General features: G+C 43.5%; 1 protein-coding gene across 1 annotated transcript in view; it reads right to left on the reverse strand.

The window, feature by feature from the left end:
• The window catches only part of LOC310820212 (low-density lipoprotein receptor-related protein 8-like), a gene marked incomplete at both ends in the record, with an annotated part of 68,769 nt that extends 51,010 nt beyond the window's left edge, over positions 1–17,759 (reverse strand). Inside the window, 2 exons of the mRNA XM_083691793.1 lie at positions 16,868–16,987; positions 17,693–17,759. Coding sequence (XP_083547919.1) covers positions 16,868–16,987; positions 17,693–17,759 — 187 coding nt within the window. The remainder of the gene's footprint in view (positions 1–16,867; positions 16,988–17,692) is intronic.
• Between the last annotated feature and the right edge of the window lie 994 nt (positions 17,760–18,753).

The raw sequence follows: 18,753 nt of genomic DNA on the forward strand, positions 1-18,753 counted from the left end.
ATTCACCACCTAGATATATTAGTACCCCTCAATGAGTTTAAAACTCTGGTGCAAAACTCTATTCAGGAAAAGTGTAAATGTTTGATGTAGGCCGGATCATGTTGTTCTGCTGATTGTATTGTATGTTGTAATGTTGTATTGACTGCTGCTGATTTCTTGGCCGGGTCTCCCTTGCAAAAGAGATGTTGTGTCTCAATGGGCTTTTCCTGGTTAAATAAAGGTTAAATAAAAAAAAAAGTTAAAAAATAACAAGTTGGCAAACCTTTCGGCTCGCCATGTGTGCTTAAAATGCAGATCAATTCTCCCAGTATGTCGGCCACCAGGGTTGTTTATACCGCATAAATACATGAATACTTGTATGTTTCATAGTTCTTTTAGAAATCTTAATCAAGTCGTCCGTAAAAAGGTTAAGACATAGATGAGAGAACATTGTGTAATGTGAGTTCACAGGCTAAAGGCCAGGGTACAGAGAGAGAAGGACAGCTTCCGTAAGCACTCTCAGGGGAGGAAATTAGCACCATGACTTTACAGTAACACACACAACTAGCAGGCCTATCAATGAAACACACATATACACATTATTATCTATATATACAGTACCAGTCAAAAGTTAGAACACACCTTGCCAAGAGTGTGCAAAGCTGTCATCAAAGCAAAAGGTGGCTGGCTACTTTGAAGAATTTAAAATATAAAACATATTCTGGTTTGTTTAACACTTTTTTGTTTACTACATAATTCCGTATGTGTTCCTTCATAGTTTTGATGTCTTCATTATTAATCTACAATGTAGAAAATAATAAAAATAAAGAAAAAACATTGAATGAGAAGGTGTGTCCAAACTTTTGACTGGTACTGTATATATATATATATATATGCCATTTTTACACACATATATGCCGCTTTTATCCAAAGCGACTTACATTGCAGTGAGTGCATACATTTAATTATATATGGTCCCAGCAGGAATCAAACCCACAACCTAAGCGTTGTTAGAGCCATGCTCTACCAACTGAGCCACAGAGGACCACAGAGATGGGTTATCCTGCATTATCTGCTCTCTGTTATGTACTAACTAAAATAAATAACTAAATACAAGTCACACACCAATGTCTGGTGCGTCAAAATCATACGCTGTACGAACTGTAGGAGCACTCTCTCTCTCATCCACGCACACACACACACACACACACACGGAAGCAAAATACATTCACTCAAAGCCAACATCCAGCTACATTGTTTTGAACTAATCAGATGAACGCCCTGTTGATGAGAGGAGAATCCCATGGCTCTGACTCTGACAGGATCCCCCCGGCTTCTCTAGTCAAAGCACAGACGCTCTCTCATCTTCATCATCATTTTCTATCCATCAAAGTCATTGCGACACAGGGACCACTACTATAGGCTACTACAGAGACCTCGCTCACATTCCTAATCATCATTAACAGATCGGCGTTGGACGATGATGAGGCACTGTGTGATTGAAAGCCATCAGGGTACGGGGCTACCCAATGGAAAGGCTATAAAGGAGAGTTAAGGCCTTTAAACAGGAGTGGTACTTATCTTTATGGTCAGACAGTAGCTTTGCACGAAGACACTGTGGTGAATCTAATAGTGGAGTCGGAGCTGTTTGTCATCAGGATACGTGGTGCTCTAAGATGAAGACTTCTCTCTAATTCACTGCGAGTCTTTTACCCATGGAGTATGGAAGAGATGGATGTGTATCCTTTCCTTTTCCAGAGTACTGTATATTGGAGTAGGCTAATATCCACAGGGAAGGCCACAGCATTGTTCAGACAAAATCGTGGTTCTTTACAGCGGTTTTAGACTACACTGTGCGATTGAAATGCATGTGTGCAGTTAATCTGACTGAACTGTACAGCATCTCTCTGAGGTAGCAGCAGCTCATGCATTATGCAGGCACTATTGTATCTCGATATGTACAGGATGTCACCATGGATTCTACTGTCTGTCTGGCTAAGTGAAGAAGTGTTATGGTAAAGGTAAATGCCTTTGACCCTGGATTGAGAACAACCCACTGTGCTCTCAGAGAAGTTTCTCATATACACTCACTGGACACTTTATTAGGAACATCCCTTTGCTCTCAAAACAGCCTCAATTCTTCGTGGCGTTGATTCCACAAACATTCCTTTGAGATTCTGGTCCATGATGACATGATTGCATCACGCAATTCCTGCAGAGTTTTCAGGTGCACTTTCAAGCTGTGAATCTCCCGTTGTGCATCTTGTGGAATCAATGCCACAAAGACTTGAGGCTGTTTTGAGAGCAAAGGGAGGCCCTACCCAGTATTAGTATAGTATACACCCACTGAGCACTTTATATATATATATAGCCCTAACAGCATGCAATAGAAAATAGCAGCTGAATCCAGACAGGAGGACCCTAAAGACTAGAGAAAATCAGATGACTGTAAGAAGGCCTCACTCTGCTTTTTAATTTTTCACTCCAGACATGCATTATCGTTACACTGATACTGCTGCGGGTCAAACTTCCCATTTCATCAAATCTGCCTTTAGCAACAGTGCAGTGTAATTAAGAGATTCACTTTAGGGCCAGCTGCTGCTTGACTTGAATATAGGCTTACCCATAAAAACAAAACACACACAAACACGCACGCACCCACACACACACACACACACACACACACACACACACACACACACACACACACACACACACACACACACACACACTTTGAAAGTATGAAAATGAGTTCACACATGCATCTCTCTCTCTCTCTTTCTCTCGTTCTCTCACCAACACACACACACAACTGTGCTTGACAGAGTCAGAGAGAGAGAGAGAGAGTCTGTGACTGATGACGGCCTCTCCGTGTGAACATGATGCCCTTTGTCTGTATACTCAGGAGACCTGGCTGTCAGGCTGTGCAGCGCACTCACACGGAGACACAGATTACTCAGGACATGACAAAAGGCTTTCGTCTCATCATCAGTGTCTGAGGCAATGACAATGCAGAACGAAAAACAACAACAAAAATGCCATGTCTATTCATGCTTTATTCAGTGAATGTGCATGTTGTGAATAGACTTCAGAGGGGCCAGCAGGGCACGTACGGTTCTAACTGCTAATATGGAAAGAAGCTGACTTGCGGTTGCGAATACTCCCCATCTCAAAGATGAAACCCTAATGCCTTTCACTACTGTCACACATTATACTATGTAGTAAGGATATACAGTGCCCTGCATACAGTAAGTAATGGGACACTTTCTTCTTTTGGCTCTATATTCCAAAAGTTTGGATTTGAAAACAAACAATTACTATGAGGTTAAAGTAGAGATTCTAAGCTTTTATTTGACGATATTTGTTTGGTTTCACCATTTAGAACTATGCAGAATACGTCACCAGCTGAACTACAGAGGCTTCACTGAAAGGTGTAAACCACTAGTTATCCTTAAAAAGGATGGTCAGGTTACAGTTGTCTAAAAAGTACCTAAAAAGCCTACAGAAAAGGTCTTGAAAAAGGTCTTGTGGACAGATCAAATGAATATTATCAGGTACCAGAGTGATTGCGAGTGGAAAGGTCTACGGATCTGCCCAAGATTTACAGCATACCACCTCATCTGTGAAACATGGTGGAGAGGGTGTTATGGTTTGGGCATGCATAGCCGCCACTAGAACTGGCTAACTTGTCTTAACTGTAACTGCTGACAGCAGCAGCAGAATGTATTCTGAAGTGTACAGAAACAGAACACTACCCAGAAGATACCCAGCGTCTGGTGGGGTCAATCGGTCTCAGACTTCAGGCAGTTATTGCACGGAAAGGATTGTCGACCAAATACTAAATATGAGTGGGGGGACTACGTATACAAATTGTTGTCATTTCTAAATGGTGAAACCAACATGTACACAAATACCGTCAAATAAAAGCTGATAATCTATACTTTAACCTTGTAGTAATTGTTTGATTTCAAATCCAAACGTCTAGAATATAGAGCCCTGGTCCTCTGTGGCTCAGTTGGTAGAGCATGGCGCTAACAACGCTTAGGTTGTGGGTTCGATTCCCGCTGGGATCATATATACTGAAATGTATGCACTCACTGCAAAAAGTCTTTTTGGATAAAAGCGTCAGCTAAATGGCATATCTCTATATATATATATACAGTGGGGGAAATAATTATTTGATCCCCTGCTGATTTAGTTAGTTTGCCCGATTACAAAGAAATGAGCGGTCTATAGTTTTTATGGTACTTTTATTTTAACAAATAGAGACAGAATATCAACAAAGAAGTCCAGAAAAAACACATTATATAAAGTTATAAATTCATTTGCATTTGATCGAAGGAAATAAGTATTTGATCCCCTACAAACCAGCAAGAATTCTGGCTCATACAGACCGGTTATATGCCCATGAGGCACACAGATTAGTCCTGTCACTTTAAGAAAGTACTCCTAATCTCTGCTTGTTATGGGTATAAAAGACACCTGTCAATAGAATCAATCTCTTCCATTCCAACCTCTCCACCACCATGGGCAAGACCAAAGAACATTCAAAGGACATCAGGGTAAGAGTTGTAGACCTGCACAAGGCTGGAATGGGCTACAAGACCATCAGCAAGAAGCTTGGTGAGAAGGAGACAACTGTTGGTGCAATTATTAGAAAATGGAAGAAATACAAAATAACCATCAATCGCCCTCGGCCTGGAGCTCCATGCAAGATCTCGCCTCGTGGGGTAAGGATGATCATGAGAAGGGTGAGGGATCAGCCCAGAACTACACGGGAGGAGCTTGGTAATGATCTCAAGGCAGCTGGGACCACAGTCACCAAGAAACCCATTGGTAACACACTACACCGTAACGGATTGAAATCCTGCAGTGCCCGCAAGGTCCCCCTGCTCAAGAAGGCACATGTACAGGCCCATCTGAAGTTTGCCAATGAACACTTAAATGATTCAGAGAAGGCTTGGGAGAAGGTGATGTGGTCAGATGAGACCAAAATTGAACTCTTTGGCATAAATTCGACTCGTGTTTGGAGGGAGAGAAATGCTGAATGCTACAATCCCAAGAACACCATCCCCACCGTCAAACACGGAGGTGGAAACATTATGCTTTGGGGTTGTTTCTCTGCTAAGGGTACAGGACGACTTCACTGCATTGAGGGGCCAATGGACGGGGCCATGTACCGTAAGATCTTGGACGAGAACCTCCTTCCCTCAGCCAGAGCACTGAGGATGGGTCGTGGATGGGTCTTCCAGCATGACAATGACCCAAAACATACGGCCAAGGCAACAAAGGAGTGGCTCAAGAAGAAGCACACTAAGGTCATGGAGTGGCCTAGCTAGTCTCCAGACCTTAATCCTATAGAAAATTTGTGGAGGGAGCTGAAGCTTCGAGTTGCCAAGCAAAAGCCTTGAAACCTTCAGGATTTGGAGAGGATCTGTAAAGAGGAGTGGACCAAAATCCCTCCTGAGATGTGTGCAAACCTGGTGACCAACTACAAGAAACATCTGACTTCTGTGCTTGCCAACAAGGGTTTCTCCACCAAGTACTAAGTCATGTTTTGCTTGGGGATCAAATACTTATTTCCTTCGATCAAATGCAAATTAATTTATAACTTTATATAATATGTTTTTCTGGACTTTTTTTGTTGATATTCTGTGTCCATTTGTTAAAATAAAAGTACCATAAAAATTATAGACCGCTCATTTCTTTGTAATCGGGCAAACTAACAAAATAAGCAGGGGATCAAATAATTATTTCCCCCACTGTATATAGAGCCAAAATAAGAAGAAACGCTTCACTGTCCCATTACTTACGCAGGGCACTGTACACTATGCATGTACACTCACTGGCCACTTTATTAGGTACATCTGTTCAACTGCTCGTTAACGCAAATATCTAATCAGCCAATCACATGGCAGCAACTCAATGCATTTAGGCATGTAGACATGGTCAAGACGACCTGCTGAAGTTCAAACTGAGCATCAGAATGGGGAAGAAAGGTGATTTAAGTGACTTTGAACGTGGCATGGTTGTTGGTGCCAGACGGGCTGGTCTGAGTATTTCAGAAACTGCTGATCTACTGGAATTTTCATGCACAACCATCTGTAGGGTTTACAGAGAATGGTCCGAAAAAGAGAAAATATCCAGTGAGCAGCAGTTCTCTGGGCGAAAATGCCTTGTTGATGCCAGAGGTCAGAGGAGAATGGCCAGACTGGTTTGAGATGATAGAAAGGCAACAGTAACTCAAATAACCACTTGTTACAACCATGGTATGCAGAAGACCATCTCTGAATGCACAACACGTCAAACCTTGAAGCAGATGGGCTACAGCAGCAGAAGACCACACCGGATGCCACTCCTGTCAGCTAAGAACAGGAAACTGAGGCTACAATTCGCACGGGCTCACCAAAATTGGACAATAGAAGATTGGAAAAACGTTGCCTGGTCTGATGAGTCTCGATTTCTGCTGCGACATTCAGATGGTAGGGTCAGAATTTGGCGTAAACAACATGAAAGCATGGATCCATCCTGCCTTGTGTCAACAGTCCAGGTTGGTGGTGGTGGTGTAATGGTGTGGGGGATATTTTCTTGGCACACTTTGGGCCCCTTAGTACCAATTGAGCATCATTTAAACGCCACAGCCTACCTGAGTATTGTTGCTGACCATGTCCATCCCTTTATGACCACAGTGTACCCATCTTCTGATGGCTACTTCCAGCAGGATAACGTGCCATGTCACAAAGCTCACATCATCTCAAACTGGTTTCTTGAACATGACAATGAGTTCACTGTACTCCAATGGCCTCCACAGTCACCAGATCTCAATCCAATAGAGCACCTTTGGGATGTGGTGGAGATTCGCATCATGGATGTGCAGCCGACAAATCTGCAGCAATGATGCTATCATGTCAATATGGACCAAAATCTCTGAGGAATGTTTCTAGCACCTTGTTGAATCTAACCACAAAGAATTAAGGCAGTTCTGAAGGCAAAAGGGGGTCCAACCCAGTACTAGCAAGGTGTACCTAATAAAGTGGCCGGTGAGTGTATATATATATATATATATATATATATATATATATATATACAGTATACTATATATTCGAAACCTCTGGTTCTGTGGCTGTGTGTGCACATAGCACACTTCCAACACGTAGGTCCAAATATGAGTGTCTGTGCGTAAATGTGAGGGTGGCACACTGCATATGCTCTTTGATCAGAGTTGGCGTATTTATGTATGCATGAGTAGTGGAAGTGGCTTCATTAAAAGCCAAGCAGACTGGTAACATCAAAGCGCTGGCATCTCTACTGACCTTAACTAACATAGGAGGGAACCTGGTTCATAAACTGTTTCCATAAACAGTCATTCAGTCCTTAATGAGGCTGTAATAGAGCCAGGGATACTGGGCATCTATCTGCAATGTGATTGTGCAACAGTAGGTCTAGTAGGTACAGTATTTGGTATGTTTTAAAGGTTGGTATCTGGTCTGGTATCTGTATCTGGTATCTGATCTTAGCCTAAGTATGATATCCAGCTAATGTTCAGGGTCGGTCGTTTGGAAACCTGCTATGGGTTTGGTATGTAGAGTGCACACTGGGGTCTTGCAACTCCACACACACACACGCCTGTATTGTAACGGCATTGAATGTGAAGGAATGTCCAATGTAAGACCAGTATGGGTGAGGTTGATCTGTCTGCGGTGTGTACTTGATTCTAAGACAGGAAAGACTCCATTCTTCACTGACAGTAATGAACAGTCACTTCAAATAGACTAGAAGTAGGGCAGTTGAGTTACACGCGTCCCAGATGTTCCCATCAGTAGGCTGTCGTAGAGGTAAACAGCTGTTCTCGCTGATTCAGACCCGCCCCTAAAGATGCTCCGCTTGCCGTCTTTTCAGGTGGAAGGGTGTGAGGGTGTGTGTGTGTGTGTGTGTGTGTGTGTGTGTGTGTGTGTGTGTGTGTGTGTGTGAGAGGGGGGGGGCGATGGTTAGAAATCCGTACTGTACATTACCCAACCGCCATTGTTTCAGGCCTCTGTGTTTCATACTCCTTACAGTGATCAGAAGACTATGGTGATAAAGTAAAGCCAGGGGCTACATACTCCCGCGGTGTGAGGAACAAATCCTGTTCCTCAGCATGTACTGTGGGCGTATATATATATCTTTTTATGGGCCTACATCCTTGCCTACCATTCTTGGCCACTCTACCATATCTGCATCACAACAAAAACTGTGCAAACAACCACTGTAAAATCAATGGCACTGCAGCAGTCTCTGCCCACCCCCACCCACCCAGCTTAAGGAGATCTCCCCTCTTGGCTTGCCTATTTTCTCATTCCCCCCTTGTCTTTCCTCCTTCTCTTGTGATCAGTGTCAGGGAGAAGGGCCCAGACTCTGTGGGATGGATACTGAAGGTACTGTGATCAATAAAACGGGCCCACACAGTGTGTGTGTGTGTGTGTGTGTTTGTGTGTGTGTGTGTGTGTGTGTGTGTGTGTGTGTGAGTGTGTATGAGTGTGTGAGTGTGCGCTCCTGTGCCTGTGTGTGTCTGTGCATTCGCCCCTGTTTCTGTGCATGCCTGTGACGACAGTGGCCTGTGACGACGCGTTCAAACCCATCCATCTCCAGGCTGAGCTCAGCTGACATTTGATCACAAACCCCCTGAAGCACAGGGAGGTCAGACTCAACTGAAGCACAGGGAGGTCAGACTCAACTGAAGCACAGGGAGGTCAGACTCAACTCACCAGGAGAGAGAGACTATCTGCCTCAAAGATCTGACAGTATATTATCATGGTTGTATCATTATCATTATTACCACTACTACCACTATTATTATTATTATTACTACTACTATTACTACTACTACGATTACTGCTGCTACTACTACAACTATACTAATACTACTGCTAATACTACTGCTGCTGCTACTATTATTGCTGCTACTACTACTACTACTACTACTACTACTATTACTGCTACTACTGCTACTACTACTACTGCTACTACTACTACTACAACTACTACTATTACTACTACTGCTACTACTACTATTACTGCTACTACTATTACTGCTACTACTACTGCTATTACTCCTACTAGTACTACTGTGTTAGACTGCTACTGCTACTACTACTACTACTACTACTGCTACTACTACTACTACTACTAGTATTACTATCACCAATACTACTACTATTACTGCTACTACTACTACTAGCTTCCTACGCTACTCCTGCTACTACTACTATTACTACTACTGCTACAACTGTGTTAGACTGCTACTACTACTAGTACTACTGTGTTAGACTGCTACTGCTACTGCTACTACTACTACTACTACTGCTACTACTACTACTACTACTAGTATTACTATCACCAATACTACTACTATTACTGCTACTACTACTACTAGCTTCCTACGCTACTCCTGCTACTACTACTATTACTACTACTGCTACAACTGTGTTAGACTGCTACTACTACTAGTACTACTACTACTACTTCTACTATACTACTACTGCTATTACTGCTGCTACTACTACTACTGCTGCTACTACTAGCTTCCTACTGCTACTACTAATACTACTACTACTACTATAGCTATTACTGCTACTACTACTATTACTGCTATTACTGCTGCTACTACTACTACTGCTGCTACTACTACTAGCTTCCTACTGCTACTACTACTACTACTATTACTACTGCTATTACTGCTACTACTACTAGTACTACTGCTGCTGCTACTACTGTGTTAGACTGCTACTACTACTACTACTACTACTACTATTACTTCTACTACTAGTATTACTATTACTGCTACTACTACTGTGTTAGACTGCTACTACTACTACTATTACTGCTACTACTACTACTACGTTAGACTGCTACTACTACTACTACTACTACTGCTACTACTACTACTACTACTACTACTACTACTACTACTACTACTACTACTACTACTACTACTACTACTACTACTGCGTTAGACTGCTACTACTGCACCATTACTGCATACAACTACCACATACAACTACCACTACTGCTGCTAACACAACCACTACTAACACTGCTGCTACATGACTGTCATTCCAAATAGTTTACTGACATCAACAATAAGTCATTAACAATCTAACCATGACAAACTCAAAATAAATATTGTACTTGCACTACTAAGCAATAGCATTCTGTCTTGACTATTTAGGCCGTAACAATAACATTAGCGCATTCACAGCTAGTCAGCATTAGGCCTTCTCCCTTTCTCTCCACGGCCCTGTCACCGTTTGAGGAATGCATTAGCCATGTTTAAGTCCAGGGCAGCCGAGACTCCTCTAAAGGCTCCAAAGGCTGATGGGAGACGTGTGGGTGGACGGTGTGATTTCACAGCCCTGACTGCCAGCAACAAGGTTTCTCTTTCTTTAAGTGTAAAAGCGTCTGGGGCTTTTTACCATTCTAATCCAGGCTCAGTAGGAGTCCAACACCAGCTGGGCCAAGAAGCTGCTCTAGTGAGTGGAAGTGAAAGGCTTTTAACTACAGCTAATGCAGCTTGTATGGAAATGTTACACTGCTAAACTATACAGTCCTTAAGAGGCTGCAGACTCTGTGTTGAATGCATTGGGTGAAATTGGGTTTCTATTACAATATACAGCGGCTTTTGCTGGAGTCGTATCAACATTGCCATTTTGTAGGTATTGCTCCTGATTCGGAATGCAGATCTGCATTTGCAAAGGAAAGCAAAAAGACAACATTTTGGAATCCAAAGTAAAAACAGAGAGCAATGTGCAGCCAATCAGAAAACCTCCCTGAGGTTGTGGTGGATTAAGAACGTCAGCGGAGTCAAAGGAACTGGCATTTCCATGGAGCACCAGGAGTAGTCCTGGAGGAGAGTATTTGGTATGTGTGCAAACATCCTCCCATGTCGACCTAATGTGACATGCATTCTGCCTGACAGGAGCTGTCTCCCTGTATAGCCGAGGCCCCAGCGCCGGGGGGATCTAGAGCAGGCAGCCTCGCTCTACACCGGCTCACACAGATCCAACGTGTCTTATCCATCTCACCACCGAACCCTTGCTCATTTTCACCGACCAGACAGATCACGTAACTTAAAATGGAAACACCTTGAAAAAACACAAAGAGATTTCAAGCAATATCTTTAGGTAACATTAGGTAAGTAAAATGCTCTGAAAGCACAAATGTTTTGAACAAGTCATTAAGGATGCTAGTCGTGCCAGTCAGCATGTTGGCGTCACCGTGGTGAAACTACTCTGTGTTCACAGCCTCCGTTCTCTACTTGGTAACATGTTTCAGGATACCCAGCTGTGCCTCCGAGGAGATCAATCCATGCAGCACTTGAAAATGATAGCAATCAGAAAAAGAAATGTGTTGCGGAACACCCATTCTCACTTGAGGAGGCTCTCTGTCATAGAGTACAGCGCGCGACAGAAAGCCGGTATGACACAGAACATTTTGTTGACAAATAGCTTTTTTTACACTGAAACAGAAGAATACAGCGTTTTAGAGTAACCAGTCATGGCAAGTTAGATGCGGACGAATACAAAACCAGTCAAGACTGTCAGTTACAATACCTTCTACTGGCTTTTCCAATTGCCACGGAACAGAAGAAGTCAAACAGCCATCAGAATCGATTTATACTGCTGCATTAGTGTTGAAAAATGAAGAATAATTCTAAGCAGCTACACAACAGACGCACTTCGATTTTCAAAGGAGCTATGAGAAGTGACTGCATACAAACACTTTCCCCTCAGAAACATTTCATTTGTCTCATTCAAAACCACTGAAGGCAATGACATTCAAGGCTACAAAAAAAAACTAACGAAGCAAACAAAAGTCCTTCTCCCAAACCAAAGGGTGGAAGAGTGAAAAGGGCATCAAGTGAGCAGCAGTGTTGATGGGGGGGGGGGGTCTGCTGTTGTGAGTGATGCTTCCCACCCCCATTAAGCCCCCCATCCCTCTCCCTCTCCCTCTCTCTCTCTTTCTCTCTCTTTCTCTCTCTCAAAGCATTCAGTAATCTCCCAGCAGCGTCACCCACTAATCTGAGATAATAGCCGGATCGGAGAAGCGGAGACCTTAATGACACTGGGAACCGGGCGCAGGGCAGTAGGGCAGCACGGCTGGCGGAGACCGGGGAGACGACCCACACACTTTACCCTGAGCACTGACGGGATCACACAGGAGCACGGATGACTGACCCCAGGACAGGACAGATCACAGCGCTCCTGAGTTACTGCTGGGTCTCTCCACCTCCTTTTCCGCTGCTCAACAAAGTGCTGCTGACTCAGAGACAGAATAGAGTTTTGAGGTGCTGCAGGAGATGAAGTAGTGATGGCTGTACATACTGTAAGCTGAATGAGGTAAAGTACTTTTAGGTGGCTGGGGGAAAAGCACAGTAGGTTTCAACACTGTTTGTGAACAGATGTGAATAGGAGGATGAAATACATGATTCCATTGAGGGATTGTCTCCTTGACGCATATGCAAAAACATTGGAGAAAATCTTTAAGAAGCAGTTGTCAGAGACACAAACAAACAATTTCCCCAACTCTCCAACTCCCTCCGAGTCTGTTTTATACCTCCATCTCTCTGTCGTTCCCTAGTTTCTGTCATCCCTTCCTTTTTAACTCACTCTCAAGTGTTCACTGAAGATCTCTTCACCTTCACGTCCTTCTCCCATCTCACATCCCTGTTTCCGCACATAGATAATATCACCACAGTGATAACCACACACCGACCACCGACCACACACAGTGATCCAATGTTCTCATGTGAAATAAAGAAACTCTGGAGTGACTGTGATCTCACTCTGCCACTGCGCTGTGTTCTGTGGGTGGATGATGATAGCATCCAGGGAAGGCCTGGTCTGTGTGTTGAACAGCTCCCCAAGGCTTCTATCAGGGAGGAGACAAAACGTTTGTGGAGCACACCAACTAGGCAGGGCAGTGGGAATAGCAGGAAGGAAGACTCCAAAAAGGCTCCAAATGTAGTACAGCTTTAGGGCATTGAGCTTCAATATGGAGTAGTAGATATGGAGTAGAGGAGAGGAGGATGGAGAGATGGAGGGGAGGGTGGAGGCAAAGAAAGAGCGAGGGAGGGAGTTGGAGCATCCCCAAAAATCCTCTCCTATTAGAAACAATATTCTCTTCCAAATAGGTTGTTTCACAGTGAACATCTGAGGGAGGTTTAAAATGAAGCGGAGCAGCCGTTCTCTCTCTAGACATCATTATAGCAGTGCGTTAAGGGGTTTGAACGGGATCTAAAACAGCAGGCTACTCTTAAAAGATGAGAGGGGAAATTAAAAAGTCATAATAATTGGAAAATTAAATGCTGGGAAATAGGTAATAGATGCATGAGACACACAGTAAACCAGAGTTAAAGCCTTCTGGCTTTCTTTTACCTTCAGTATATGGGATGCTGTTCTTTTTCCTATGAATTTGGCCTGAGGACTATTCTAAGGTCATTGTTACCTGAACCAACTGCATCACTAGGCTATCTGCTGTCTAACATCCGGGTGGGGGAGAAAATTCATTGTTGAAAGGCTTTCGTTTTTCGCTGTCAGAAGGCATACTGCAAACGCTGGTTAAAATCTGTCTTCCTCTTCCCCAGAGCACAACAGAGAGTACTGCAGTAGCTCCACGCTGCAGCTCTGCATCATGACTAACCTCTGCCGCCAATCAAACTTTCTGAGCAAAAATAACTTCCCGATAAAAGAGAATTGCGGTTGTGAACGGATGCGTTCAGACACTCCCGAAGAACAAGCCACGTCCAAACAGAGGTTTGGTATCAATAAATAAACAAATGCTACAGGGTGCAGAGATAAGAGCTCCCGGGGTTCCTTCTCCTCATCGCCTCTCCTCACGAGCTTTGAACTGTCTGATACAGACAACAGAGCAGTACATTGAACAGTATGCTATCCTTGGAAACAAACAACGAAGCTCTCTGAAGTTCACTTGGGCAATATAGAGAGTCTCTCCTGCTGAAGTTATCAAAACACCTATTAAATTCCTGAATATATCTTGTATCTCATAACTGGATGACAAGCAAAGGAACAGAAGAAAGGGAATAGGGGCCATCAAAGGAATGCAGAGAAATCAAGACACACAGAGATATTAGGATAATCAGTGAGAAGATTATGCCAAGGCAACATCAGAGTTGGCAGAACACTAAGGAGAATTTGTAGGATTCTTCCTCTGCTGTCAACTTGACAAAGATGAGAGGAGTCGCTCTGCCTCTTAACATCCTGGAAGGAAATTGGATAACTTATGCAACCATGGACATAACACACACAGTGCTAAGGATAGTGTGTGGGGTGTGGGTGTGTGTGTGTGTGTGTGTGTGTGTGTGTGTGTGTGTGTGTGTGTGTGTGTGTGTGTGTGTGTGTGTGTGTGTGCGTGCGTGCGTGTGTGTGATGCTAGTGTGTCTGCTTGGATGTGTGAGGGTGTGTGTGAGGGGGGTGGGTCAGCAGGGACTATGGGGTTAGGACAGTGGGGGGGATGGGATGGAGAGAGTTGGGTGCTGAGGGAGTAGACGGGTGGGGGATGGGGTGGCAGCAGAGGGGGATGGGGGATGGTGTGGGTGTGTAATGGAGATGTACATACGGGGTGGATTTGAGCAACAACAGAGCACCAGTATCATCCACTGGTTGTACTGGTTTCACCACGCACCTGTCTACATATGAAAAACACCATAGCATTCAAACATATGCAAGCCAGAGGAACACAGTAAGCAGCTGAAAAAAATCACAAATTTGGCCATTCAACCAACTAAACATACTGTATGGTTGTTTAACTGTTTAACCAGCAACAAAATCTCTAAAAACCCCTCAGTCCAAGTCCATAGTCTGACAATATTTTGAGCACGTTTACACTTCACTGCTCAACACTGCCTCTCCCTCTCCCTCTCCCTCTCCCTCTACCCCCCCCCCCCCCCCCTCTCTCTCAATTTAAAAAAAAAAAAGACAGGAGACTCAATTACAAGCCTAGTGGATGCTTTTTAATACATCTTTAAAAAGGGGTCAACTAAATTGTTTCTGGCCAGGGTAGACCTTCTGAACAACTCTGTCTCTGTCCAACGTAACCAGAGTCTTGGCCCAGCAACAGAAGGTCAACTGTTTGAGGACGCTAGCCAGAAACAATCTGGCTTATAATAAGGCAATCAGCCTTATCTGTGTCTGCTCAAACAGAATTGGGACACACGGACGCTTCTGACAATGGTGAAGGCTGCAAATGAACGGAATGAGACATAATGGTGAAATAGCATAACCATCAAGTGGCAGGTGGCTCCAGCAAAAAATGCCTTTTCGTAAGAATGTTTTCGCTCATATCTCAAATGCCATTGAGCGAAAACAAATCATGTGGCTGGACAGAAAGAATGATGAAACAGGTCCACAATGTCCTGTTTCTTTCATATGAGAGATATTTAGGGAATAAAACCGACAACATAACAAATGTCTCACAGTATCAAGGCTGTGGAATAGTGACACATGAATGTTTTAAAGAGAGAAATGCTCCAAATGACCTGTTTTCAGTTGGAGGCCCGAGGAAACATCATGCTGGTCTCACAGACAGGGGCCTCCCAACACTTTACCATAACTATATATCAGAATCCCTTTTACAAGTGGTTGTGTGTGTGTGTGTGTGTGTGTGTGTGTGTGTGTGTGTGTGTGTGTGTGTGTGTGTGTGTGTGTGTGTGTGTGAGAGAGAGAGAGAGAGAGGGAGAGAGATAGATAGATAGATAGATAGATAGATAGATAGATAGATAGATAGATAGAGAGAGGAAGATAGATAGATAGAGAGAGAGAGAGAGAGAGAGAGAGAGAGAGAGAGAGAGAGAGAGAGAGAGAGAGAGGCTACAAGGAGATGTAAGAATTCCTCTCGAGCCACAATTATTTCAGAGACAAAAGAGGGAAACATGGCAAATGTACAAAGCCTTCAGTTTTGGCACCACTTTTTTGTTTGTTTCTGTGTGCACTCAACTGAAATATAGGACACAGGCTCACAGAGAGAGAAAGGGAATAATTGCAATTGTATTATTTCTGCAAGGATATACCAGTGACAGCATCCTGGCTATTGTACCTGTCAAAGCTCTATGCATATGTCTACTATATGTCTGATTGCACTATGTGGGTGGTGAGATGGGAAGATGTGCCTTGCTCATCTTTCACACTGCCACCACAAATTGGGCCTCAAGACCCTAAAATAGCCCCAAATGAACAGCCTGGAACTACAAAACAGCAGGAACTAAATCACCTGCACACCAGCTGGGCCTGGAGCATCCAAACTCAGGTGTGATGTTGGACCTGCACTCCCTGTTCCTGCCATGTATCTTGTATCTTTCAGCCAGAAAGCATTCTGCAAGTCACTTGCTTCATGACCAACACAGCTTCGTCAGAGTTCTAACACACTTATAAAAACAAATAATAGATAACATAGGCCTACTGAATCATAATATAGATAACACAGGCCTGCAAACTGTACATCAACAAAGATAACCAACCAGAAAGTCACGTCATCTCAAAATCACTGTTCTTCTGATTATTTTGGGAATGCGATGAGAACTTAACGGCATACGTTAAGTGGTTGAGAGTGTAGTGTACTACGTGTTCTAATAGGCCTACCCACATTTGGAGATTTTCTGACAGGTTTAAATGCTTCTTGTTGTGTATCAACATTCCTATGTTTGGGCTTTATGGTACCCAGTCACGCCCCCTGTGTTGACGCATGTCAGTGTGTGTGTGTGTGTGTGTGTGTGTGTAATTGTTATTCTCAGGACCATTAAAGATGCCATCCACCTTCGACTCTACTCCAGTCTCCCGTGTGGTCCTGACTAAGTTGTATCACTAACGTATAGTGAGTATACAACACTTCTTCTTACCGCAGTTCTCTTCGTCGCTGTTGTCTGAACAGTCGTCGTCGTCGTCGCACCTCCATATGGTCGGTATACACCTTTTGTTGTTGCACTGGAACTGGCCATCCTCACACTCCGTCTCTGTCCCTACATGGTAGACAAACACACATCAACAAACACATCGGCAAATACGTTAACAAACACACATCAACAAATACGTTAACAAACACGTCAAGGTGGAGAAACACACGTCAACGTGGGGGAACCGCGGACACGCGCTTCACACCAGCGCCAAAACTACAACATCACGCGTGCCCGTGTAACTGTCATTTGCAAATGAATGCCTCATTAATATGCAGAATATTCCTATTTCACCAGTCAGGACTGAATGAGGACTTCGAGTACTGACTGAATATGGATTTTGTTGAACAGACAACTGTACAAATCATGAGTCAGGGGCCGAATTTCAGTCACTCCTAATGAGAGCGTTTAAGAATGCAGGCGCCCGTCAACCTACTCGTTGCAATAACACAAAGATGAATACTATGCTACTGTACTGGCCCCTCCGTATAGGTTGCCATTGAATGCTGCACCACTGGGAAACACTTGTCCAGTAGACACACATTCACTAGCAGTTTTAGCTTTGAATACACAATATGAATGTTGCCCGTTAAATCTGTGTTGCCTTCTGTTCTCATGAAGCTTTCAGGACAATGAGCGGTTTTCTCTCACATCGTTTGGACACTTCCAGACAGTCGCGAAGCCTATGACGGGCATCATTTCATCTCATGAACATGATTATTATTATTATTATTTTTTTAGGATGAAAAGAAAATAGAAAATCGTACCAACCTTTTGAGGAATAAAGTTTTAAGACTAACAAATGAAAGAGTAGTAGTTTCCTTATATCCGTCCACATTTCTGGAGGAGGTGATGGAGCTCGTCCACAAACAAAGCCTGTTGGAAATCCGTTCCTCTAGCGATGCGACGGCGGTACTTCACCGACACCCCCTCCTCCTCTCCTCTCCTCTCCTCTCACTCGCACTTTGAATCAGTGACGACGCCGTGTATGGGCGGGGATTATACTAATATAACAATAATAATAATAGTAATAACAATAATCATTATAATCATAATCAATGGAATAATAGAAGTCTATACTTATTAATGCACCCATTGCTTTCATTGTCGGCGAGAACATGATCATTTGGAAGAGGATTTCTCTTTTCCATGCAATCGTTTTAGAAAACAAAACACACCCGAGTCGAGACCTGCAATAACTTGTGTGGAGTGATGAGCAATTTGAATGAGAACGCACAACACTACAGATTCACATACATCTATAACTGTGTTATACTATATCAACGATATTTCAAGAATTTGCAATTGGTAAAGATATGAATATACCATGACATTAGGCTACATTCTTCATTAATTCACTTAATAAATACCTAATAGCCTCTCCTAAAACTGATATATCAACATGACAAATTGTAAACCCAAAGGTTCTGTGTTGGAGAGTGTGTGTGTGTGTGTGTGTGTGTGTGTGTGTGTGTGTGTGTGTGTGTGTGTGTGTGTGTGTGTGTGAGAGAGAGAGAGAGAGAGAGAGAGAGAGAGAGAGAGAGAGAGAGAGAGAGAGCACAATCACGCCTACCCAGCTGGATTCAGAATCAATTTGTTGGCATGTCACAGTTAAGTGGAGGAGAGAGGGGACAGGGTGAAGAAAATGAAAATGGGGCTATGGGGTCAAGTGATTCTGTGCACCTGTGGTGTCCATGGCCGGACTTGTTCACAACAGAAGGTCAATTCGGCTATCTTTTATGGTAGGAGGGGGACGGGACTGGACATGATAACTTCCACTGTCACTGACTGCAGCCCTTTGCCGTATGCTGTATCTATTCAACAACCCCAAC

This window comes from Argentina silus (genome assembly GCF_951799395.1).
Source record: "Argentina silus genome assembly, chromosome: 1".
NCBI lineage: Eukaryota > Metazoa > Chordata > Actinopteri > Argentiniformes > Argentinidae > Argentina > Argentina silus.